We start from the raw sequence: 27100 nt of genomic DNA, 5'->3' as shown, positions 1-27100 counted from the left end.
AAAACACAACCTTTATTCTAGATACCCTAATGATCATTCAGCTCAAATTTGATTGGAATTTGTTCAGTAGTTTCAGAGGTAAAGATGTTTGAAAAAGTTTACACCGGACAGTTGACAACAGACACCAAGTAATGGCAAAGAATCAATCATAACACATCCAATGGGTTTGGTGGAAATGCTTTATTAACAGTCAGAGTGGAAACTAACATTTTGTTCATTAATTCACCGTTTCAGAATCTAATGCATTCTGGGAAATATTTCCAAAACGTTGCGATTTGGTTCAAAACTTGATAAACAATAGAAACCAATTACGCAATGTTATTTTCATTTTGGTGAACGAACATTGAGATTACCTGTAGGGCTTTAGATTCTGAAAAGGCAAATTTTTTATGTATGGAATGATTGTAAGGTGTATTATCTGGCTTGCAAGGTTCATCTGACCAGTATTGGCAGACTAGTGATCACTGAAGATACTGCTTTCACAACTTATCATAATAGAGACCTTAACGTGAAGACACACACTCTGCCCTGTCAGTGAAATTTCCCAACTTCATCTCAATATACTTGGGAATTCTACTGCATTGTTATTTCAGAATATGTGTCAAATATTTGCCACTTAATATTTTGCAAACATCAATTACTCAACTGAGCTCAATATTTTAAATTGACCAATCAGAATCAAGAATTAAAAGAATCTTTTACACTATTTAATTTTCAAAGGGCATTTGATTTTACTTTAAATTCAAACCACATTACGCATGCTTACTCTTTGGAATGTTTTTGTTTTAGCATGCACTCTTTGGAATGTTTTTGTTTTTTATGTGATTTTATTATTTGTGTGTGCCCTTTATTTCAGATTTTAGTTTGGTCATACATTGTACTGTTATGGTGCCAGGTAAAAAAGGGCCAAGCATGCACTATCATCACTAATGGTTGTTTCTGCCACATCCTTCATGTGGCTGTTATCATGCTGATGACTTCAGTTGCTGTATGGCATTGTTAATTTTCTTTTTCTTTAATATAAATAACTTAAATCAGGCATTTACATTTCTTTTTGTAATCCAAGGGTATTTCACAGCTAACTATAGTCTCGAGTTTTGCTCATTGTCAAAGTGACCTGTAGTTTATATCCTTGTCATTTGTTCTTTGGATAATTGTCTCCTTGGCATATCAGAAGATATATTCCTGGTTAACCATCATGACATATACAACATTGGGAAATATTAAGACTAACAAATAAAACTGTATTGGCCAAAAGAAATTCTTACGTTAAATCAACAAATTTATTTAACAACTGATATTTGCAATGTGTTATCATTTTGCATCACAAGTTTTACAAAATAAATGCAATACATCTACAGTATGCAAAAAAGTTAACTAATACCCCTTTGATAATTTTCTGAAATCATCAATTTTATTCTACTCTAAAAAGAAATTTATACATCAAAATAAGAAAATTACAGGCATTTAATCACTTTGAGTGACAATAACAGACTATCAGAAAAATTTGAATGACATAATTTGTAATGTAAAATCACATAATAGATACAACTATGAAATTGTTTACAGATTGCATTAAAAAATAGCTTTCTTCCTACTTTAAACAAAATAAATGTAATCCTTTTACAGCATGCAAAACAAAATCTACATTTTCATGATTTCATATAAAAATTTATCTGAAATTGATTGATTTCAAAATAAACTTGTTAATCAAGATATGAAAGTTATTAAATAGTCATTAAAACATAAGAAATAATAGTTTTGTGTCCTTGTAAGACATAAAAATCTGTTGTTATCATTCATGCAATTAAAAATTAAATGTAGATAATTGTCCTTAAAAAATGTTCATTATGTATAAGCCATATTTCAGTTTAACCTATTAACAACAGACATCGGGTTCATGTATAAAATACCTGAATCAAATCAATAACCTGAGAAAAAGCTTTTAACCATAATGTCTGAATATCTCATGAAACATCCCAGAGTGTTTACAAAACATTTTATTGTCAATATCTCTTTAAATTTAGTCACCTGTTTAAGTGGAACCTAATTTTGAGGTTAACATATAGCAGTTGGAAAAACACCTACTGTTTTATCTATAGCTGAATAAATCCAAAAACAAGAATTCCACCATAACAGATGTGGTTATAGTTTCATGTTAAATCTAGATGTTCCATGCAATAAGATTTTTTATATACTATTTAATACTGAACTTATAACTAATTAAAAGGCAAATATCAATTTCCAAAAAGAACATTCTGCTACTTAATGATTTCAATAACATTTATCTTTTGATATTTTAAAGTACCCAGTGATTTTATTATTAACATTATTATATTTTAATTTAAACAGAGTTTAATTTATTCTAATTTAAGTACAAGCACAAAAAAATAACGAATGTCCTCAAAGACAACCATCTTACATTGTTTAACATTAATGCCACATTACATACAACATATAAAAAATATTTACAATTGCACTAAAAGTTTAAAATGCCTTCATCAACTGTCTATTGATTTATTAACATGAGCTATGAGTGTTTGTAACTCCATATTTCTGTCCATTTTGATGTACTTTCCTTTCTTTATTTCAATCTGTTTTAACCATTGTGGTAAAACTTCAATCATTAAATTTAAATGGGTTTCTACATCACCTGAAAAAGATCAATAAAATTGTAAACCAAAACCAACACCTTATTAAACTAGGCTATATTAAATCTACTATTCTTGGAAATTCAACTCAAAATATTAAAAGCAATTCAGTTTCCTTTTTCAAAAACTTATTAGGCAGTTTAGCACACTTACAAAATGTTGTTACGGTTAAGGACCATACCTTGTTGCCCATAAATGAACACCAATCCCCAAGTCCAGGAAGATGTGGATATTTTTGTAAAAAGAACAAGCTTCCAGGAATATTACCATTATTTTTTTTATATCACCTGGTTTGTGATTGTTTTTCGAGGTATAAATGGGTGTTAAAAGGGAGATTTAACACTAGCATTATGTTGTGTGTTGTGTGATCAAGCATAAAAACTACATACCAACAGCAATAGCTGATCTACAGCTATCAACCAGTTTAGTGACTATTTCAGTTTTCAGTAAGGCTGGTTTCTTTTCCATTACAAAATGCCCTCGGAGAATTCTCATCATTTCGGGTAATTTTTGTAACATCTTTTGTCTCTTGTCTTCTACAGGGTTCCTCATCATTGCAGCTTCCATCTTCTTGGCTTCTTTTGCTCGGATCTAAATAAATTAAATTACAATGTATCAGTAGTAAAATCATTTTATACAGGTAATTTTCATTAAAATTAGAAAGATCATTTCATAGGAAACATGTGTACTAAGTTTCAAGTTGATTGGACTTCAACTTCATCAAAATCCACCTTGACCAAAAACTTTAACCTGACGCTGGACGAACGAACTGACGAACGAACGGAGCCACAGACCAGAAAACATAATGCCCCTCTACTATCGAAGGTAGGGCATAAAAAGAAATAAAATTTTCCTAGTTATAAAGGAGCAGAACTGTAGTACAGCAGTTGACTTTTTGAAGAGTTATTGGTGTTAATTTTATTTGAGAATTGACAAGTTTCTACATCTGGGAAAATCAATAAAATTACTCAATCAATTTTGTGACATATTTGAGTTATTTTTCTGTGAAGTTTCAGAGATCTGGTTTGAAAGTGAACACACAACAGAATCCATATTTGACATCACAATACTGTTTGTTAGCTGGTAAAGCCAAACTGACATCCCCCATACAAAATAATTCTCAAAATGTGATCAGACATTTTCATTTCAACTTTCTAAGTGTTTTAATAGTTTTGGACTGATTTGAAAACATTCTATAATACAGGTGTAATACCACCATTTATTTTACCCTATTAGTCTTTGTTAAATTTGCACTTTTCAAAAAAATATGCAGAATTTATCTTTGATTCAAACAAAGAAATACTTGGCATGAGTCAAGTTTTATCCTGTCCAGTACTATAGAAAAAATTTCACATAACATTTCATTGCATATAAAAAAATAACCATCACTGGAAGTTAACCAATCAAATTTCTCCCCTTATTTTATCTGTGTACAAGGTTTAGTCACCATGTAACCTCAAGATTACAAAATATTCTATAGAAATCCCAAATAAAAAAAATAATGGTGCTTTGAAATACCCATATGTTTATGCCACAGACATGTTTTACTGCAATAAAATGTAGGATTAATTACCTACCGTACAACTGTGAAATTCAAGGGAATATTATTTTTCTACCTATTTTCGTATACAACCGGATGTGACGTACCATGATTTGGTGGTATTACACCTACAATGTCCTTTCATTAGAAGTTCGATCTTTATTATACATGTATAAAACTTTAAGTTTGTTATTTCTATAAGTCCTTTTTTTCGTCAGGTCAGCTCTAGTGTAAACATATACCATACCTTTTCTAGTAGTGTCTGTGGAACTCCTCTCATTTCATTACGCTCATCTTTAGGTTTATCTGTAGATACAACAGGGGTCTCTTTTTGGGTATTTGATACATTCTCTAAAGCTTTCTCTACCTGCAAACACAAAAATAAACAACTGTATATAATATTGTTCATGTACTCAATTAGGAAGGTACCAATTAAACTTATTGCAAAACAGTAACAATTTTATTAACATTTGCAGTTCTGTCAATTGAATTTATAAAAGCAATTTCAAAAGTTCATCTTCTTTTTTTTTTTTTAAATTAACTCCAGAATAATTGCTGTTTAACAACAAACATGAATCTCAGAATAGACCATGTTTAAACCATATTTCACATATTTCTTCTAACATTATTTAAACAGTCATAACTGAGGTACTAGTGTATAATCTGTAAATATACTAGTCAACAAAAGAATCGATACAAGACTTTTTTTCAAATTAAAGATAAAGTTTCCGTTCATTGGACTAATATTGAAGGTAGTAATACTTACTCATTATGGAATTATAAATCCGTAGAAAAAAAATATTTTTTTGCTTTCGTGACGTTTTTTGCGATTTTTTTTTTTTTTTTACAAAATTTACATAAAACAACAATTTTAAAAACAGAAGTTCCAATTAATGATGCCAACCTCTCATTCAAAAGTAAAGACAATGTTTGCCATCAATTTGTTTTTAAAAATCATACAGTTTCTTTGTTTATTTGTTAAGCAAAGTTCGGCCCCACGAGAAATCGTTAAAATGTATACATTATCAACTGATTTACCATAGACAGTATGTGTAAAGTCATATTCAAAAAGCGGTAACACTCTTAAAACTAATCCGAATGGTTCCAAATTAACTGTGTGTTGTTTTCATATCTAAAGCTTTGATTTGAGACGAAAATAAAAAAAATTTTTTTTGCATTTTTTGAGATTTCAAAAAACACTTTTTTTCCCAAAAATTAGAAAAAAACAATATTTCAACCCATTATTTACAACATGAACATAACTTGATTAGCATATTGAATATTTTTAAACAAATTTGAAATTTAATTTTGTACTTAGAAAATTATGTGTCGATTTTTTATTCAACTTTCGCAAACCTAATTTGCACCCTATGATCGTTTACACGGAATTTAGATACTTTCCGACAAGTTTTGATTTTCATTATCACATGTGCATACATTGCAAATGAAAGCTTTTTAAAATAGTGTATGTCATTTTGTTTTATATTTAATACTTTTTGATAAATTTTATTTCAAAGTCATGTATCGTTTCTTTTGTTGACTAGTATATTAATTTACATAGCTCTTGTACATGGTCATAGAATACTACACCAAAACTTCAAATTTGAGTTTGAATCATTATGAAAATCATCATCATATTGAAATGTGTCCTAACATTTTAAGCCCTGTGAATTCAGAAATTATTGCCAGGGTTTTTTATTATTGCGAAAAATGCGACAGGGGTATAGTCAAAATAATTTAAACTCGTGTTTTGCATTCTTTTATATGAATAAATAAAGATTTTTCTTGATAACACAAAGAATAAAATCACATTTTAGTCTAAAATGACGAAATTGCAGCATTAAATGCATGCACTAATTTCTGAATTCACAGTAATACTTTACGTATTTACATTTGGTAATACTTTTCCTCTAGCATTCTCCAGTACATCTTTGGCTGTTTGATACACTTCTACATTGGGTGGCTTAGGGAGATCTGATGGTTCAATATCAGCTACTTCATCCAACCGGAACTTAGGATGCCATCTTGTTATCTTATCATCTGGGACATTGAGTGGTTTGTCCAAATTGGACAAGAATTCCTGAAGATAAAGACAAACATTAACAGACAACAAATCTCAAGTTTAAACATCTTATAATATTCATCTTATCACAAGATATACTTAATGATCTGTTGAATTGTCTCAGACTTCGTAAACATGGTTAAAAGTGGTAAATTTTTACTGTGTGCACACAATTTAGGCTAAACAGTTTATTTTTTTATCATAATTCAGGACATTGATAAATGCACCATTAGTAAAGGTTTCTATGTTTATATAAAAATAACAATCTGCTATCCATTCCACTGGAATGTGAGATAACTGTATAAACTGGTTGCCTGCCTCAATGAAATCAATCCAAAATCTCCTATATACTGTACAGTCCCGATGTCCGCGCGGCTGGTGATACCGCGCATTAGCTGATTTTGTAACATAAACAAAGTAACACAAAGGAAATCATTCTTGTTATTGTTTGAGAATTCCGAGGGGATAAAAAAGACTAAAATTGTTACATTCAAGAATTAAATAATAACTGCAATCCCGAGATTTATAATATTTAGACAATTTCCATTACAACAATTACATCATCAGATAAAATTTGTTTTATTTAAGTCAAATTTATATCAGATAAAAATTATTTTTGCTCTGCATGAATTGCAGTGTGCATGGTTCAAATTCAGCTATATTTCGTAGCAGAAAATCTTTCCTTTATTCAAAATAAGCTATTTTTGGAAGGCATGCACGAAATCACCAGACATTGGAGGATTTCTCCGAACAGGGGTTTCCCAAATTTTGGACACACATTACACAAAATCTTGAGGAGTAAAACCATACAAACAGATAATTCTATTAAATAAAAGTATGCTATGAATGTAATCACATGATATTATCCATTGTTTTGTTTCATCAGTTGAATGAAGTGAAGTCATAAGTCTTAGGTGCGCGGATACACCGGACTGCACCGTAGTTATATATTGACAATAATGAGTGACGTTTTGAATAACCATACCTTGTGGTGTCTTTTAACAATGGATATCAACTTATTGGTGAACACAGATCTTCTTTCCAGCAAATGTTTAGCAGTGAATGTCTGTCTGGTTTTATAGCTTACAGAAACACTCTCATTTTCTATGAAAAAAATAAATATGTGTCATCTGATGGTCCTTTTATGTATGAAGATGTATTTCATCAGCTTTTTACAAAACTAGGTAAATATTCAAGTGTCCACTAAAAAGTATCTGAGAAACTATTCACATGTAATAGGTGTAACAATTTCACCAAAACACAGATTGAAGAAGGCAGCTCATGATACAATAATATTGTGGATACAGCAAATCCAGAAATTTTTCCATTTAAAGGGACATAACTCTAGAAAGTGACCCTATCTAAATTGAAACTTTATCTATGTATAAATTTCACAACATTTGGTTTCAGGCAAACTTAAGTTTGAGAGTGGGATGTACAGACATGGATACTGTGGATTCATTTATTTTCGTGGGTATCAATTTTCATGGATCGCTGAAAACTTGCATTTTCATGGATATTTGATTCATGGTTTTGCCAATCTCTGTATACAAAGCCTGCTGAAAATATGGTATTCGTGGAACATTTGAATTTGTGGTTCATCTGTTCCCACAAAACCCACGAAAATTGGTATCCAACAAATAATAATGAATCCGCAGTATTCAATGTAAAAGTTAATGCACCAGTTGAAAAGTGACAGGGGCATAATCCTAAATGACTACGCTAAAGTAAATGTTTCAGACCTACCTTGGGCTAAATTAGCTTCTACTGTGAGCTGGTATCCAGATTTCTTGTTACCAAATGCAGAAAATCCCTTCTCCTGACGAAGAGTATACACTGAAGGGTCAACTGCTTTGATCTGTCCTAAATTCTTCTTTTCAAAATTTCTACAAATTATATAAAATTGAAATTATATTTTCTTTAATTTTACTGACCAGTCATATAAATTCCTATCCAAATCTAAATTGAAAATAGATAATGAAAGTTGACTAGAATTGAATTGAATTGAATTGTTTTACATAATTTTTTATTTTGCTGTATATGTTTTGCTCATTGTTGATGACAGTACGTTTAGCAATATTTGTTTATTTCTAAATCATTTAGTCCTTAGTCTCATTGGTATACATACCAAATCTTCTAATTTTATATAGATCCAACTTCAAAGTACAACTTCAAAGAATATATATCATCTTTAGTATGTAAAATTGTAAATAACTGAACATTTTTTCTGAGGTTGATAAAGGCTATGATAGGTTATCTGTTTATCAATAACAATTAAAGATATGTTGTACATGCTACACATCAATCTCATAACAGTCATTAGGACAGATTAGCAGAGAATAAGTTTTACTGACTATAATCATCTAACATAAACACTGACAAGCCATTATGTATTTGATTTAAACACATTTTGGCAACTATTAAGACAAGCATGTCATACAATGCATACATTACTTTGTAATGTAATGCCTAAAATTCTGATACATGTATTCACCCTTTTTATTCATTTGGTATCCCACGAATACTAATGTATCTACAGTATTACCTTTTACCCATATCCTGAACAGCTGCCTTTAACTTGGAGAATGTACATACTTCAGCTCTGTTGTGTAACATACTAACAACTGTATCACAGTTTCTGAACATCTCTGCCAGTAGTTTGTACTTGTATGGGAGTGACAAAGTTGGTGGGGCAGGCGTCGCCAAAGAATGGAATCTTTCATAAGCAGGTGCTTTCTGTTTACTGAAATGTATAAATAATAAATTTATATGTATATAAGTGCATTTCACTTTTTCAACAAAAAATAGCTTTGGTAAGTTTGTTGTAACTTTGAAATGGTACACAAAATATTTGTTCATGTGCATCAAACAATCTGACACATAATTTTCCCAAAAGATAAATAAATAAAGGCTCTCACTTGCCATTCACAAACACATAGCATGTAGGCTACAATTCAAATTGAGCATGAAACAGAATGTATCAAAGAGAAAACAAACTGACCAATGAGCAAACAACAGCTCAGTCATCAAATGTTTTGTTCTGTAGGCCTTTAAAAGCCCTAACTAATTAGGGTAAATGTCAAACAATTTCTCTGCCACCAAACATCTATACACTGCTATATTGTATTCTGTGTTTTCTTAAATCTTGTAGGAGATAAAGCTACTGATGATGATGGTGATTGTTCACAATGAAAATGCTTGTGATCAAGACACACACTCAGAGTGCATCAATGATATTTTCACAGTAAGGCCTAAAATAAAATATTGTTTGTTTCCCCAATCCCAACCTACCCTGCAAAAACAGTGCTACTCATAAAATTTTATTGTCAAATTTAAGTCAAATATTATTTTATTCATTCCCGATTTTCAGGCTTGCAGGATCGTCAAATGTTGTTCAAGCTTTTTGGAAAAAATAAAATTATTTCCCTATCTTCCGACCCACACCTGGCTTGGTAGGGTCGGGATTGGGGAAACAAACAATATATTAATTAAGCCCCAACACAAAGTGCATCACTGATATTAATTAAGCCTCAACACAGAGTGCATCACTGATATTAATTAAGCCTCAACACAGAGTGCATCACTGATATTAATTAAGCCTCAACACAGAGTGCATCACTGATATTAATTAAGCCTCAACACAGAGTGCATCACTGATATTAATTAAGCCTCAACACAGAGTGCATCACTGATATTAATTAAGCCTCAACACAGAGTGCATCGCTGATATTAATTAAGCCCCAACACAGAGTGCATCACTGATATTAATTAAGCCTCAACACAGAGTGCATCACTGATATTAATTAAGCCCAAACACAGAGTGCATCACTGATATTAATTAAGCCCCAACACAGAGTGCATCACTGATATTAATTAAGCCCCAACACAGAGTGCATCACTGATATTAATTAAGCCTCAACACAGAGTGCATCACTGATATTAATTAAGCCTCAACACAGAGTGCATCACTGATACTAATTAAGCCTCAACACAGAGTGCATCACTGATATTAATTAAGCCCCAACACAGAGTGCATCACTGATATTAATTAAGCCTCAACACAGAGTGCATCACTGATATTAATTAAGCCTCAACACAGAGTGCATCACTGATATTAATTAAGCCTCAACACAGAGTGCATCACTGATATTTTCACACTGACACAGAGTGCATCACTGATATTAATTAAGCCCCAACACAGAGTGCATCACTGATATTAATTAAGCCCCAACACAAAGTGCATCACTAATATTAATTAAGCCTCAACACAGAGTGCATCACTGATATTAATTAAGCCCCAACACAGAGTGCATCACTGATATTAATTAAGCCTCAACACAGAGTGCATCACTGATATTAATTAAGCCTCAACACAAGCCTCAACACAGAGTGCATCACTGATATTAATTAAGCCTCAACACAAGCCTCAACACAGAGTGCATCACTGATATTTTCACACTGACACAGAGTGCATCACTGATATTAATTAAGCCCCAACACAGAGTGCATCACTGATATTAATTAAGCTCCAACACAAAGTGCATCACTAATATTAATTAAGCCTCAACACAGAGTGCATCACTGATATTAATTAAGCCCCAACACAGAGTGCATCACTGATATTAATTAAGCCTCAACACAGAGTGCATCACTGATATTAATTAAGCCTCAACACAAGCCTCAACACAGAGTGCATCACTGATATTAATTAAGCCTCAACACAAGCCTCAACACAGAGTGCATCACTGATATTTTCACACTGACACAGAGTGCATCAATGATATTTTCACTCACATAGAGTGCATCACTGATATTTTCACAGTAACAACCTGATGTATAGTGTTGTTTGTTTTTTTTAGAAATACTTGTATTATAAAACATAAATCTTACAGAGGTGAAGCTTCTTTAGGTTTTATAATTTTCTTTATTGGTGATTCTATTGTAACTGTTTCAAACTTTCCAAGCTTTGGACTTTCTGCTGGGGTTTTCTTCAAGTCTTTCAAGTTTTTACTCATCTGTGACAGCTGTGCCTTGATCTCTTCCAGTCGTCCACATTTCTTAAGCTTGTCTTTAACATTGTCTGCTGTAAACTTCTGAAATGGAGATCATACCCCTGAACAAGAATTAACAAAATTTAATAACTGCAAATTCAGATTTTTTTTGCAGTTTTTAAAACATTACACAAATTTGTTAAACTTACAGTACCGGTATCCTTACATGTTTTATTTTAATCAATTAACTTGTTTACTGTCATTCAGACTTAGGCAATTTATTAGTGTTTGGTGATTACTAAACAGGCATAGAGGTGCTGTAATCCGTTAGAAACCTGATAGTCAGAGACGCCAAGCGATGGGAAAGGCTCACTTGGCCCTTGGGGCCAGGCGAGCTAAAAAAAGAGGAAAAAATCAGTTGGAGATACAGGGCCGTAACTACCTATGAGGCAGGGGAGGCAACTGCCTCCCCTGAATTTTCTTCAGGCAAAACTTTTTTTGGAAGTAATAAAATAAAATATTGACAATATGTACACGGAGAACTTTAGTTTATATTATAAACAACACAAGTTTACAGTTTTAACAGTGTTATCATGATACGTGATATGTCTGTCATTTTTCGAATTTTTTATCGAAAGTGAACTGTTTTAGTATTTGTGTTTTTTTTTGGGGGGGGGGGGTCTTTTTCGTGTGGCCGTCCGTCTGTTATTCAGTATTGAGGGGTCAGTATTCGTACGAGAAAAGATATGAAACGTTGCTTTCGATAATTTTGAATAAAAACTGCTCACATTTATTTGGGGGCTCAATTAAGCAGAGGGAGTTCCTTTTGTATTGTGAATGTTTTAAGATATATCGGAAATTCGTTACAGGCTGACATAGCTGTTGGATCGTTTTTTTAAGTCTCCCGATCGTACGAGAACATTATGGTCAATGCCTTAGTAGGTAAACACTCTCATTCGTTGTAGCAGGGACTTTCTATACTAAGTATAGAACAAGTCCCTGGTTGTAGTTATATATGTTTGTTCAGCTTTCAACAATATTGAAATTCAAGATCCTCGATAAAAAAAATATCTTGCTTTATATGTTTTTTGAACTTACCAGGTTCTAAAAAAATATCTTTAAATACAGATAATAATTGTTTGCATGAAAATTGCTCCAAGGATCCAGCAAAACTGATCTTTCTTAAAGTAAAGAAATCGAAGGAAAACGGGTAATTTTTAGCCATATCATTTGAGAAAAAAATCCGCGGTCACAATGTATTTAATGTTAACAATTATAGGTCAAAGTAATAGATTTGTAAGATATCATAATTTGAATACAAAATTTATTTTACATGCTGACGTATAAAAATTGGTTTTTTTTCCAACACAATCATATGTTTGAACGTTGTTTCAATTTAGACTTGTTTATAATTTGAATATGACATATATACATACAACTGGATTTTATGTGAATGATTTTTTTAATTAGTAACATATACGTATAAAAATATTTCAATAGTGCATTGAATGATTTTCTAAAAGTACACAAGATCTGGACCACAATTGCATTATCTGCAGATCTGGAAAAGCTTAACCTACACGATATTCTAGATACTGAAAAAATGGTTTCCTCAAATGGCAGAGAGGCCACATGGGTCATTGAAAAGTAACTTATCCTCGTATCAGTTGTTAATTGACTGCATAACCTTCAACACTAATAACCCAATTTTAAGGCTAGATGCAACTCATATAAACTGGTGTCCTCGTCTTTAGCAAATCAGTATATAACAAGAATGACTGATGTTTTTCATACTGATAATGGTTGGTAGCTAATTAAGTATTTTGTTTGATTTTAAGAACTTTTTTCATTTTGTATAACTTTGGGTTTTTTTTCTAATATACTGCCTAAATATGTGTAAGCACTTGAGTTCCAAGATTCCATCAAATTATCAAAACTTTACAGATTTTTCAGATATGTTTATATTGTGGTACATAGTACATGTAAAGAATTGAAGATATGCATAAATAAATTAATTAGAGTGTTCAGATGTGTATATTGTTATTGATTGATGATCAGAGGCTAATTGCTTTGATATCTGTAGTAATAGTAGCCAATACAAAAAAACAATTATATTAAATCAACAAATAAATGGATCTTAATGTCCATCACAAAGATGGAGATAAGATATTGCTTCCTGATAGTCCAGTGTCAATTATTAAATAAAAAAGCCAAAGATAAGTGTACAAGTCAAATAAATATAACATTGCAAGAAATAAGTTATCTCAACTCTCCATGAATAACCAGAGAACAAATGTTAAGTTGTAGCCCCTTGTTCAGTGAGGATTAACGTGGTGCTGTGTATTGATGACCTCAACTGACTTCGGGACCACAAAATACTCAATCTGGTAAATAAATTTTAACTATTACTTTATTGACACTGTGTCTTCAGGAACTACTATTATCAAAACCTGACTACTTCGTGATAAGTCACTTTATGCTTAAGACACTTAAGGAGTTTATTTAATATTTTAGTGTCTATTTGTAGATTCCTGTTAGTGTTATATCTATTATATATCATGTGCATTTTTCTTGCTTTATTTGTCTTTAAATCAATATACATAAGTTAATTAAAACTTAAACATGTTGAACATTAACGATCTTGTAGCAGTCTTTTATATTTTTCGGGAAAATAATTTCTTAACCTGCCATTTTTTTAACAAGATCGTATATATAATAACATAGTGTGGAATAGTATTTTCGTAGTGAAAATGAACCCAGAGATATACGAACGTGCAGACAAACGTATTAGAACATTATTGAACATTCCTGATTGGTATTTGTTAACAGAAAGTGACATTCATACTTTTGCAAGATATTTCCGACAGTCTGAAGGAAGTCGACGATTTGTTTATTTTCTGTCAACTGTATTTGGAAACGTTCAACAATATATTTAAAATGTCTGACAACAAGGACATTACGTTTATAACAACAGCTGAAAGACAATCGTTTGATAAAGTTAAGGCATGGGCCAGTGTAATGAAACTAACAGAAGCAACCGCCGTTGCGGTCTTGGAGCTTGGGTTTAGCAGGATGGAAGCATTATCTCTCATCGAATTGGAGGATTTAGTAGAGACTAATATTACTATTGGTCAAAAGAAGATGTTGTTGAAGGCAATAAAAAAGACTTCTTCGAACGATATTAATGCGGAGTTTGCGGAGACGGCATCAACATCTAGTACATGCGTACAACTAGGATTTCAAAATGGCGAATTTGGGAATGCTTCCGGTGGAAGTAAAGATGGCGGCTCCCGGAGACTGTTCCAAGATGGGGGCGCCCATGGAAGTAACAAAGATGGCAGCTCACCGGAGGATTATTATATACAAGCAGTGATGAAGCAATTAGCTTCCCAACAGAAACAACAAAAACTTTTACCTGCTGCAGTGAACTCAGTTGTTAATGACAATTCAATGAACAATTTAGGTATAGACTCTAATATATCTTGGCAGGATCCTCAAATTTATTTGAAATCATCAAATATAGACTGTAAAATTGATTTTTATGATATTTCGGATTTTGTTTCATATGATTTAGGGGGAACCAGCATGCCTGAGGAACGCCTTATTTCGGATTCATCACGGGGGTAACGAATCTTGAATCCCTGACTATGTCAGTGGTCTAGGGCAAATTTGTCCTTCATGTACAAATTGCTCAGCACAGGTGAACTGACACAGACACAGGTGCTTGATTATTTGTCATATACTATGAGATTTTACTGTAACGGTCAAACCCAGTTGATGAACTATATATTTAATTGAAGGTGAGTCAGGCAAATCCTGTGAGGGTTGTATTATAATGACATACTTGAGCAATATGAATTATTTCTCTTGCAGAAGAATATGTTGAGAAAAAAATTATGTTTTAAGTTTCCATTTATCAATGAATTATTGAATCAGCACTGAAATGTAAATATTTCTTCTAATAATGTATAAACATGAGGTTTTAAACTATAATGAGTTATATTTCCATATTTTTTTTTCAGACACACTGAGAAAGACATAGGATTGTCTTTAGAAAATGAAGGAAAAATAGTCTAATTTTATTCAAGACGTAGGTGAGAATTGAATAAACATATATATCATATGATGTAGGACGATTATCATCATCTATAATAAAAAAAAAGAGGAAAAAATCAGTTGGAGATAAAAAGTAATTAGTAAGATTTAGCACTAATAATCAGTAAGCACTTTTTTTTCATCGATGTTGTATATATAGTGAAAAGGCAGTTCTCCTGTGATAGATTTGTAAGATATCATCATTTGAATACAAAATTTGTTTTACATGCTGAAGTATAAAAATTGGTTTTTTTCCCAACACAATTATAGGTTTGAACGTTGTTTTCAATTTAGACTTGTTTAAAATTTGAATACGTCATGTGGTATTTTTGTTTAAATAAAAATTAAGTATTAATACACAGTATAGTGAAATGCAATCCTTGTGATTGCATTGCTGGTTATCTACAACATATTAAGTTACTTTATATCAGGATACAGTCATTTATGGAAATGAGTGTATCCCTAGCTTTGTATGTCAATGTTAACTTTTTAACCAATGAGAAGATGGGGTTTTCTTAGTTGCTGCTGTTGAAATCTCATTCCTTAATTGTTTAGTGAGATTTAGTTAAGAGAACCAATCAATATAGAGCGCTCAATTTAACAAGAGGCTCTCAAGAGCCTGAATCGCTCACCTTAATTCTTTTGGTTAAATCTCTCATCAATGATTATTTTGGCTTTTCAATTTATTTAAATGTTTTTTGGATCGTCCTATTTTCTTCAAAAGCCAAAAAAAATAATCATTTTCTCCTATGTTCTATTTTAGCCATAGGAGCTATGTTTCTTGACATACAAGGAAATAAAATATAAAATTTATACTAGATACTCTGAAACTCATTTAGCCTAAGTTTGGCTGAAATTGATACAGCAGTTTCAAAGGAGAAGATTTTTTAAAGTAAGTCAACATGATGAACAAATTGTGAAAAAAGTCTTTAAAGGGCAATGACTCCTTAAGGGGTCAATTGACAATTTTGGTCAAATTGACTTAATTGAAGATCTTACTTTGCTGAACATTATTGCTGTTTACAGTTTATTTCTATCTATAATTATATTCAAGATAATAAACAAAAACAGCAAAATTTCCTTAAAATTATCAATTCAGGGGCAGCAACCCAACAACAGGTTGTCTGATTCATCTGAAAATTTCAGGGCAGATAGATCTTGACCTGATAAACAATATTACCTACGTCAGATTTGCTCTAAATGCTTTGGTTTTTGAGTTATAAGCCAAAAACTGCATTTGACCCCTATGTTCTATTTTTAGCAATGGCGACCATGTTTGTTGATAGATCATAACTTCGGATACAATTTACAAACTAGATACCCTAAGGAACATTCAATTAAAGTTTGGAAGTATTTGGCCCAGTAGTTTCAGAGGAGAAGATTTTTGTAAAAGATTACTAAGATTTACGAAAAATGGTTAAAAATTGACTATAAAGGGCAATAACTCCTAAAGGGCTCAACTGACCATTTCTGTCATGTTGACTTATTTGTAAATCTTACTTTGCTGAACATTATTGCTGTTTACAGTTTATCTCTATCTATAATAATATTCAAGATAATAACCAAAAACAGCAAAATTTCCTTAAAATTACCAATTCAGGGGCAGCAACCCAACAACGGGTTGTCTGATTCATCTGAAAATTTCAGGGCAGATAGATCTTGACCTGATAAACAATATTACCCCTGTCAGATTTGCTCTAAATGCTTTGGTTTTTGAGTTATAAGCCAAAAACTGCATTTGACCCCTATGTTCTATTTTTAGCAATGGCGACCATGTTTGTTGATAGATCAAAACTTCGGATACAATTTATAAATTAGATGCCCTAAGGAACATTCAGTTAAAGTTTGAAAGTATTTGGCCCAGTAGTTTCAGAGGAGAAGATTCTTGAAATAGTTTACGACGACGGACGACAGACTACAGACGACGACGGACGCCAAGTGATGGCATAAGCTCACTTGTCCCTTCGGGACAGGTGAGCTAAAAATGTCCAATCAGATGGTTAATTAATTACTGTTGGTTCTTTGTTCTAACAATAGCGCGTCTTTATAGGCATTCAAGCTAATTCAGTTGCATGAAGCAGAAGCATTATATTTTTGCAGTTGGAAATTTTCAACTTACGAATTATATATATAAAACTTCGTTTATGGATAGATCGTTTCTACCATGGATAGTGAAAAATTTGTAAGAACATTTCTACGTATCCAAGAATGGTATTTGTTAACTCCAGAAGAAGTGGAAACAATTAAATCATACATCGTGGAATCGTCGGCAGATCGTGCTCACGTTTACTGGAGCATTACCTTAGACTGTGCAGCATGTTGTAATGGATGCTATTTTTGTGGTTTCACAACAGTCAGATTAGTCGGGATTTAATGTGAAATTTTGATCACATTTGGAACAATACCGCGTTTGCTTAAATTCATTTAAAGACTTGCGAAAATGTCGGATAACAGTAACAGCGACCGTGAAGTAGAGATCTTTGATGACAGTGATCGGGTAAAATTGTGGGCAGCAACTATGAAATTAAACGATAACACCTCATTGGAGTTATTGAGACATGGATTTGACACTATGGAGGCAATTTCGATGATTGAGTCAAAAGATATGCCAACTTTGAACATCCCGTTAGTCCAGCAAAATTTTTTGCTAAGAGCGTTGCAGAAAACTTTCAAGACAGGTCAAGACGAGAATGGTAGAAGTATTTCTAATGGGGCGACAATGCACAACACTAGTGAGAGCGGAGGCGGAGTCACAAGAGAGATTGGAGGCGGGGTTTACAATAAAGATGGCGACAGTGGTATTTGCGTAAATATCCAAGATGGCGGAAAAAGCTCTTCCGTAAACATTCAAGATGGTGGCGCCCATGCGTACATAACTAGAGCAGACGATACCTATATCCAGGAAATTATGAAAATGATGGCAAAAGGACAATAATGGACTTTCATTCAATGATTTAAATGCTAAATCCTCTCATACTCAAGGTAGAGACAACAATTTGCTTATCAATGACATTTTTTCATGGTCACATGTTATGACATGGTCTCTGTCTTCTTTTATGACAGAGAGAACAGGTGTTAACAACACCAACACAAATTTCGCTGGTGTACTGATGTTCCCCACATTCAGACAGTATTCTTACGGCCCAGATTCCGGGAAGCCAACATAGTTAATTTGCCTATTAATAATAAGTCTTGGGGGAAAGGTGCATCTAAAACAATTGGTTATGCATCTCACTCCAATGCTGGAAAGGATATATGTAGAAGATATAACGGAATAAGGGGTTGTCAGTCTGTCTCTTGCAAGTTTGAACATGTTTGTTTTGTACCTGGTTGTAGCAGAGATTGAGATTTAGTTAGAGATCCAATCAAAATAAGGCACTCATTTCAAAATGTCCAATCAGACAGTTCATCAATTACGATGGGTTCTTTGGTCTAACAATTGCCAGTCTTCATAGGCATACAAGCAAATACAGTTGAATGAAGCAGAAGCATTTTATTTTTTGCAGTTGGAAATTTTTAAATACGAATAATTTACATGTAATATTTTGTTTATGTATAGATAATTTTTCCCATGAAAAGTGAAAAATTTGTAAGAACATTTTTTACGTATCCCAAAGTGGTATTTGTTAACTCCACAAGAAGTGGAAATAATTAAATCATACATCGTGGAATCGTCGGCAGATCGTGCTCACGTTTACTGGAGCATTACCTTAGACTGTGCAGCATGTTGTAATGGATGCTATTTTTGTGGTTTCACAAAGGATTTTCCAAGGCAGAAAGCAGGTACGTCCTTTTAGTCGAGATGTAATGTGAACTTTAGATCTATATTTGTTGTGAGGAACTTTACCATGTTTGCTTAAATTTATTAAGAGACTTGTGAATATGGCAAAAAATGGCAACAGCGACCTTGAAGTGAAAATCTTCAATGACAGTGATCAGTTATGTTGTGGGTAGCAACTATGAGGTAGAATGATAACACATCATTGGAGTTACTGTGGCATAGATTTTTCACAGTGAAGCTGTTTAAATGATTGAGCCAGAAGATATGCCAGCAAAAAGTTTTTCTTAAGAGCGTTGGAGAAAACTTTCAAGACCAATCAAGAAGAAAATGGTGCAAATATTTCTATTTGGCAACAATACGCAACACAAATGAGATCAGAGGCGGGTCACCACAAGAGTGATTGCAGGAGGGATTTACAATACAGATGGGGACATTAGTACTTACGTAAATATCTGAGATTGCGGCAGAAGCATTTCAGTAAATATTCAAGATGGTGTAGGTCATACGAACATTCCTAGGGCGTAGAAATATATGTAGGAAATTATGAAAATGATGGCAGTGCAAAAGGACAATAATTTTTTCACGAGAAGATCCGAAATATATTTAGAATCTGCTAGCTTTGATCCAAATGTAAAATATTTTGATTTCACGGATTCTAAAAGACAAAATTAATGAAATATTTCTAGACTCCAAGATATATTTGAAGCATTCACCATATTTGAAGTGCTTTTTTTTTATTTATTAAATTAAGTATTTTATTCAACAATAGATGACTTAGAGGCTTCCACGAGAGAACGGAAGTTCATAACTACCAAAGGTCATTACGGTCACGTGACGCCACTGGTCAATTCTTATAAGCAAATCTCCAAAGTTTTTTACAAAAATTACCAAATTAACAGTTTCGTATGTGTAGGAAAATAGTATATTTAGTGCAGGAACTAACTGTTTCTTTTTAAGTGAATTTTACGCGTGGATGTATTTCTAAACGAAAGAATTTATTGATGAAAACAGTTACACTATAATGGCGACGGCCGAACGAGGCCACACGTCCCAGATGGACAATTCTCCTCGAGATGAGGAAATGATAGATGCAATAAAGAGAAGAACTCGTGAGATCTATCGAGTAAAAACTGGGAAAGCCAGCGAAACACCACAAAGGCCTGTGCAACAAGATGTTGATGAAACAGGACCAAGTGATATTGATAACATTGGGGAGAGGTCAAACGGAAATGACCTTACAATGCAAGCATTGTGGGATAAAATATCCAACATGGCCGATGTTAACAAACGGCAGATAGAATCCCATACAGAGATTATTGCCAATTTGGCTGCTAATATGCTTACCGTGCAGGACGCGGTTACCCAGAAAAATGTCCAGAAAACGAAAACAAACACAAATACACAAAAGGACAAAGATGACAACGAGGTTAACCTCATAAACAATAACAATCAAAGTGATCTGTCAGATAATGGTCTGGAAGATATTTCCGACGATGACGATGATGAGTTAAACATTGATAACATTGTTGACGCAAATGACAATGCAGAGAATAAAGCATTTCTAGACAAACTAGAAAAAATGTACTAAGAACCTAAGAAATTTGGTGACAGTATAGATAATCAGATGGCTAAATAAGTGGACCAGGCTATAAATAAGCCAATGAAAACACAAACACTAACAAAGTTAGAATAACAGTATTTAGTTCCAGAAAACTGTAAACGCCTCCAGGTTCCAAAAGTAAACAAAGAGATTTGTAGAGGGTTCAAGAGTAAGAAGCAAAGGGATCCAGATTTGGCAATACAAAATGTGCAAAAATGCATGACAACTACTCTTCTAATGGTATTTAAGTCTTTAAATGTAATGAAATCTGGAGGGGACATGCATGAGGTCAAAAACACAACAAAAGACATGTTTAAAATGTTAACCCATGGTATATATACATCAAATAGAAAACGCAAACAGCTAATAACGCCAGGAGTTCCTATTAAATATAGGAGGGTAACAGATATGGACACACCAGTTACAGAGTACCTTTTTGGGGACAATTTAGACACAAAATTGGAAGACCTTGAAAAAGAAGACAGGAGGATAAATAAACTCAGCTTTAATGACTCTTTTTTAGAGGGACGCAGAGTGGAGAAACGTCCAGGACCTCCATGGCAAAAACCACCCTATTTTCAACCAAAGCATGCAAAAACTTCTGGACAAGTACATGGACAGAAGGGCAACAAGAACAAGAAGATGAAGGCCGGATTTTACAACAAAGACAAATGTTAAGTGTAAGTGATAATATAACAGGGATAAACACAGTAGACAATTTTACAGGAGGGAAATTAAAATCTTTTGTAAAAAATTGGGAAAAGTTAACAAGTGATGCTTTTATATTAAATGCAGTGAAGGGATACAAGATTGAACTAGATGAAATACCAAAACAAAATTTTAGACCATCTCCAATTGTTTTTAATGAACAAGAAAACAATTTGATATTAAGTATTGATGCAGATGGAACTTGGATAAAGCATTTTGCTTACATATTTAATTACCGGCGCCAGGAAGTTCCCTTAATCCAATCATGATTGGAAATTATAATTTCTGCAGCCCTATTCTTTTACTAAATGGTATTTTTTGTATCTAGGATCAGGGCTTTCAATTGAAGGCGGTAGGCGGCGATTTTCGTCGTCTACTTGAAGGAAATCCGCCGCCTACTTTGCTCAAAATTGTAAAATTAAAAAATCAATAAAAATGACTGAAGGGGAAATTTACGCTGTTGACACAACCAGGGGATTTCCGATAAAGTGTGGTTGATATTTATAACCTTTCCCTATCTACGTGAAGTGACCCGAGTAGTCACGAACGCCTAGGCTGGGATCGCTATCAACAAGGAGAGTAAGGCGAAAACTACTGAAAGTAGAAACCAGCAGAAGGCACCCGAACACCGTCCGTAAACAGACTCCTGATTGGTCTATTTACAACCGGTTTTCTTAAACGACCTACGATTGGTGTAATTAATAGGCGTGTACGAAAATGAGTAAACGAAAACAAAGTGACATCAGTCAATGGATTAGAAAAATACAAAAACAAGGTGCTTTATAAATATTGAATGGAAATACAACTTATTCAAAGGAGAACACTGTATATTTTTACAATTGTTAAAATAAAATAAAAAACAAACAAACACCAATATAAACAACGTACAGCCACTGACTCACGTGTTTGCAAGGACACCGATCCCACGTTTGTTTTAGATTCAAATCCTATTACATAGAGTGAACTACATGGACATGTTCCTTTATAACTATGTAGGCTTTGTATTAAAAATTAAATAAATTGGTGTCGCAATCTTCTTTTCTTTGTATCTTCTTTTCTTTGTATCTGTAAAGCATCACTGTCAAATTTGGGGCCACTTTAGGGTCTTCTGACTTCAATGCACAATACAATGATGTACCCACACTCAATGCCCATGTCAAGGATCATATAATTCATTATCCTGTAAAGGATTTGTCTGTCTCTGCTGTATCTACTGAACTGAATGTTTATAATGTCCCATTTAATTATTATTCTATTTTTCCTGAACTCATAGAATTTTTTCAATTGTTATTCAAAGAGCACAATAATCACAAAATTATTAAGGGGCAAATAATAATTTTTTTTTTTAAATAAATTTTTAAATGTTTTTTTTTTCAGAAAATCAATATTTTTAGAGGGGTGTGAATCATCAGACGGGTCAGTAAGCGAACAGCAAACACATAAATGTATATTTTGTAATTTAGGCCAGCCTCCTGATAGTATTAATTCATAAAGCGCATTGACTAATTTCCTATATTATAAAAAGGGATTTTAATAGTGCTATAATTGTACCAAAATATATAGTGGTCCCCTCTTCTATTTCAGAACTTCTTGAGTTCAAGTATAATAAAATTTTATTAATGAATAAATATGCTTGGATGTGGATCTTTCCCTATATTATCACCATGTCATTGCTATTCTCAAACAACTTCAAATACAAGCTTTAAGTTGAAGTCTGGATCAAATGCATATATATAAATGTAATCAATATTTACAGAAATCCAACCATGCTACAAATTTTAATCAAACATTTACATTATCTTCATTAAAAAATGATGTTTTGAGAGGACTGAAACAGGGTCCAGGAGACTCCCAGAATGCAGGATTTTGCACCATTTTAAAAAAAAATCCCCAGACCCCACGCCGTAGGTTCAACGAGCAAGCTTGTCGTCGCGGCCCGCTTCGCCGTCCGCATTGATGGGACTCCTATTTTTTGGTTTTATCCTTCTTCTTCTAAACTTATTGAAAGCCCTGAGGATGATAGCCAATCAATGTTCTTGATTTATTTAAATTATCCAATCAGATTGTTAATTACAGTCATTTTTTTTTATCACAAACGTGCTTGATCACTTTTGAATTTGCACAAAGCAAGTGCAGGCTGTTTATCATATTCCAGTTGCAATTTAATTTTATTTATCACTGGAATTATTTGAAAGCTAGACTTTTTTAAACATGTTTGTTTAAAATATGACGTCTGAAAGTGTGTATGTTTGTGCGGAACAAATAAGAAATATTTTTAATATTCCGGAATGGTATTCCGAAACTCTGTGGTATCAGTACTGATGGGGCATCAGTTATGACCGGCAAAAAAACAGGTATTGTAGTAAGGTTCAGGAAACAATAAACAAGTGCCAACACTTATAGGGGTACACTGTGCAGCACACAAGTGTTCATTTGCAACATCACAAGCATCAAAATCCATAACAGAACTCTAATCACATTCTAGAACCGTATCAAACATTTGTCACTACTTCCTTAATAGTGAGTTACAATCCAAAAAACCATGTCAAATTCAAAGTCTCCTCAACTTGCCAAAAATGAAATATGTAGAAGTATACTCCATGTGCAGACTAAGTTTAGATTGTGCCATTCAATATTAAAAGGAAGATGTGGTATAATTGCCAATGAGACAACTGTCCACAAGACACTGTATATGTTGGGTGTTTATTATTTTTATTTGACATTGTTGTATCCTATGGGCGGTTAGACATCTTTTATTTTAATTAATTATAAATATATAAATATATGAAAAGTAAAAGCTTTAACATACATATGGTAGCTAGCCTATTAAGTTTGAACTATTATTGTATATATTCAAACAATGCTAGCTGGTCATAAATTCAAGATGAAAGAAGTCCTTGACATAAGATGGTTGTCACATGATAAAGCAGTGACTGCTATAAAATTATGTCTCCCTGCACAAATTACTAGTTAAGAGGGAGAAGCCAGTGAAAGATCAGATGCAGCTCAGCTGTTATTGCAACGTTTTTAAAGACAACCACATTTGTTACCTCAATCTACATAATGTCGGAAATTCTCCCACACCTTGCAAGATTGTCAAAATCATTCCAAGTGAGTTAAATATTAATTCTTTTATCAATTCAATATCTATTTATATCTTAAATCATTTTTCAAATTAAAAAAGTACAGCTCTATGCTTTCTTACTTAAAATTAATGTGTTGACATATATCTGTATAAATCAACTAGCTTATGTCAATTAATAAATAATTTCAATGAGTGCAGTAAATTCATTTTCTGAAAATTGATAATTGATACTCTCGTGTCAGCAACCCAGAACACCATTACATAAGTGATTGAACAAACAATCTGGACAGAGCATGGTGTTAGACTTATGCAGTCAGACTATTACAACTTTAAAAAGGACCCTTCCTATAGAATGTGGTCCAGAACCTACATGTACATGACATATTCCCAGACAACCCAGTTCTGGATGCAGCAATTGGTCTTATTTTCTTCAACAGCTGATTTTGAAAGGTGGGTTTTTTTCCATTTGTAAACATAGTTAAATCTTTATTTTTAAACAGTTAAAACACCTTTGAGTGATGACAGACTATTAAAAAAAAGGGTTGAAATGAATTGCTTAATACATGTACATATATCAATTGGAAAAATGTGTGGTGACCTATGGAATGTTGTAACAGAGGAAGATATCAACACAATAATGTGTACATGGCATTAATTTGTAATAACTATGGCAGACTAGATTATTTTTATTATTGTTTTCATAAAATTCTCTCATCTGTGATAAATACTTTGAAGTTCCATGGCAGACTTGTATGAATTGCTGTACCTCTAAATTAGATTGGTGTTACTGTGTACCATTTGAAAGATAAATTATATAGTGTAACTAATTCTTAAAAAGAAGCATCAAAGATCACTTTAATATACACCATGGACCCACTATGCATGATAAATTTTCTGGGAAGGACACTGTATATGTTTGAAGTTTTATTTTTATTAATTGACCTAGTTTATACATGGTATTCAGAATCTCCACTTTTTAATTATCTAAAAAAATAAAAATTTACCTTCTCGATACTACCCAGCAGCTTAACCTTTTCAATAGTTTTCTTTAATCTTGGTGACATAGGAATATCTTTACAAGTAGAAGTTTCAGGTTTGTTTAACATAGGAGTCTGGTCTTCAGATACATTGTCAGCAACCTGAAAATAAAAAAGAAAACTATACAATTAATTAATTTAATAACATCCCCAAATTAATTAAGACAAATTCACTTTTTTATTCTTAAAATATCATATATTTTTTTAATAATGAAAAGGCTCTTGTTATAGAATTGTGGAGTGAAACAGAACTTCTTCTACAGTTCAACAGAAAATTTATGAACACCTCAAATACATGTGCTGGTATAAAAGCAGTGCTTTAATGAGGTTTGTAAGAGTGGTACCTTCATAAAAAATATATATATAATGGGAAATATTCTTTCCAAATGACGTCATCAGTAATTTTTGGTGCATGACGATAAATTGTAACTTACTGTTAAGATGATAAAAATTTCGCCAGATTTTGAGGACACACATTAATTTTTTCTCGAAATTAATGCTTACAATAATTATTCAATACCTCTGATGAATTATCACACTAAGAATGGATAGACGAATCATGATAAAATCTTAACCTATCAAAAAATTTTGACAGTAACACATGCAGGTAGTTGAAAATGACCTTTTGACACCTGACATTAAAGGGCATTCATACCTTCTTTAATGTTATAGTACCTGTTTAAGAATTAATTGTTTTCTTGCTTTAACCTCTGTTCTCGGATTATCTTCAAAGCATTTCTCTGGTGTTTCTTCAATTTCTACCTTCTTTGAACCACATCGTGATCTTTTCTTCGATCCTTGAGCCATTTCACTGTCTGAGTCATTCTGTTCTTTGTTTCTTTTACTAGGGGTTAATAAAGGTCCGTCATGTTCATCCCATGCCGAGGTTACTTCTTCCATGACCTGACGGTATCCATCTTTATCAGACTGATGATTAAACAAATCTTTCAACAAGGGTTGATTTTTACTTGCTAACGATTTTGGAAGTCGTTTCTTTGTGGATCTGTTGGTTCTAGATGAAGATTTTGCCTCGGGCATTGTTTGCAACACAGCATTTTCTGGTCTTGTATCCTCAACGTTTGCACTGTTATTTACTGTTTGTTGTGGTGTTGTGTTTGTTTCTTGTACACTAAATACGTTTGCGACTTCATTAGTTCCTCCCAGTTTCCTCCTTTTGGAAGGATTCCCCCCATTTTTGTTTTTTCTAGTGGAGAAAAAATCGGTTACGTGCGCTTGGGACATTGTTATGGTTCTAGTTTGGCGCGGTTGAAATCACGTGACCTGATTTTTATTTTACCTAAAACCAAGCTTTTATATCCGAACAAGTCACGCGTAGTTCGGTCTCTTGCAGTCACAGAATACAAATCGTACAACATTACGAATACTACGGAAGTCTTTTAGGGCCATGCTAGTCTACTTTTTACAATATGATATAACAAATTATAAATTTGATACAAAAAATTATGAATTTGATATAAAAAATTATAAATTTGATATAACAAAATTATAAATTCGATATACTGAACAAATTATTAATTTGATATAACAAT

General features: G+C 32.8%; 1 protein-coding gene across 2 annotated transcripts; it reads right to left on the bottom strand.

Annotated features, from left to right (window-relative positions):
* Nucleotides 1-1269: 1269 nt before the first annotated feature.
* Nucleotides 1270-26827, bottom strand: LOC139524894 (DNA replication factor Cdt1-like). Of its 2 annotated transcripts, XR_011664877.1 has the most exons (11): nucleotides 26226-26827; nucleotides 25518-25652; nucleotides 11144-11346; nucleotides 8799-8996; nucleotides 8000-8139; nucleotides 7239-7357; nucleotides 6083-6271; nucleotides 4439-4558; nucleotides 3041-3242; nucleotides 2221-2653; nucleotides 1270-2084 (listed from the first exon to the last, which is right to left on the bottom strand). XR_011664877.1 is itself a non-coding variant. In XM_071320051.1 (10 exons), the coding sequence occupies exons 1-10, from the start codon at nucleotides 26790-26792 to the stop codon at nucleotides 2502-2504; spliced, it is 2025 nt and encodes a 674-aa protein (XP_071176152.1). In that variant the 5' UTR covers nucleotides 26793-26827; the 3' UTR covers nucleotides 1270-2501. The 2 variants fall into 2 exon arrangements, 1 of the variants encoding a protein (XP_071176152.1); XM_071320051.1 differs by having other exon boundaries at nucleotides 1270-2653.
* Between the last annotated feature and the right edge of the window lie 273 nt (nucleotides 26828-27100).

The sequence above is a fragment of the Mytilus edulis genome, chromosome 5 (assembly GCF_963676685.1).
Source record: "Mytilus edulis chromosome 5, xbMytEdul2.2, whole genome shotgun sequence".
Taxonomy (NCBI): domain Eukaryota; kingdom Metazoa; phylum Mollusca; class Bivalvia; order Mytilida; family Mytilidae; genus Mytilus; species Mytilus edulis.
Note: the sequence above shows the minus strand (reverse complement) of the source record. Positions and strands in the feature narration are given on the sequence as shown.

What these genes read in the sequence shown, in the direction of transcription:
- LOC139524894 (XM_071320051.1), bottom strand. Translation starts at nt 26,792, where the DNA reads ATGTCCCAAGCGCACGTAACCGATTTTTTCTCCACTAGAAAAAACAAA. An exon ending in GTTCAGGATATGGGTAAAAG is followed by an intron (nt 8,140 to 8,798) that starts GTAATACTGTAG and finishes TATAATTTGTAG; the next exon opens with AAATTTTGAAAAGAAGAATT. An exon ending in AGAAGCTAATTTAGCCCAAG is followed by an intron (nt 7,358 to 7,999) that starts GTAGGTCTGAAA and finishes TTTTTTTCATAG; the next exon opens with AAAATGAGAGTGTTTCTGTA.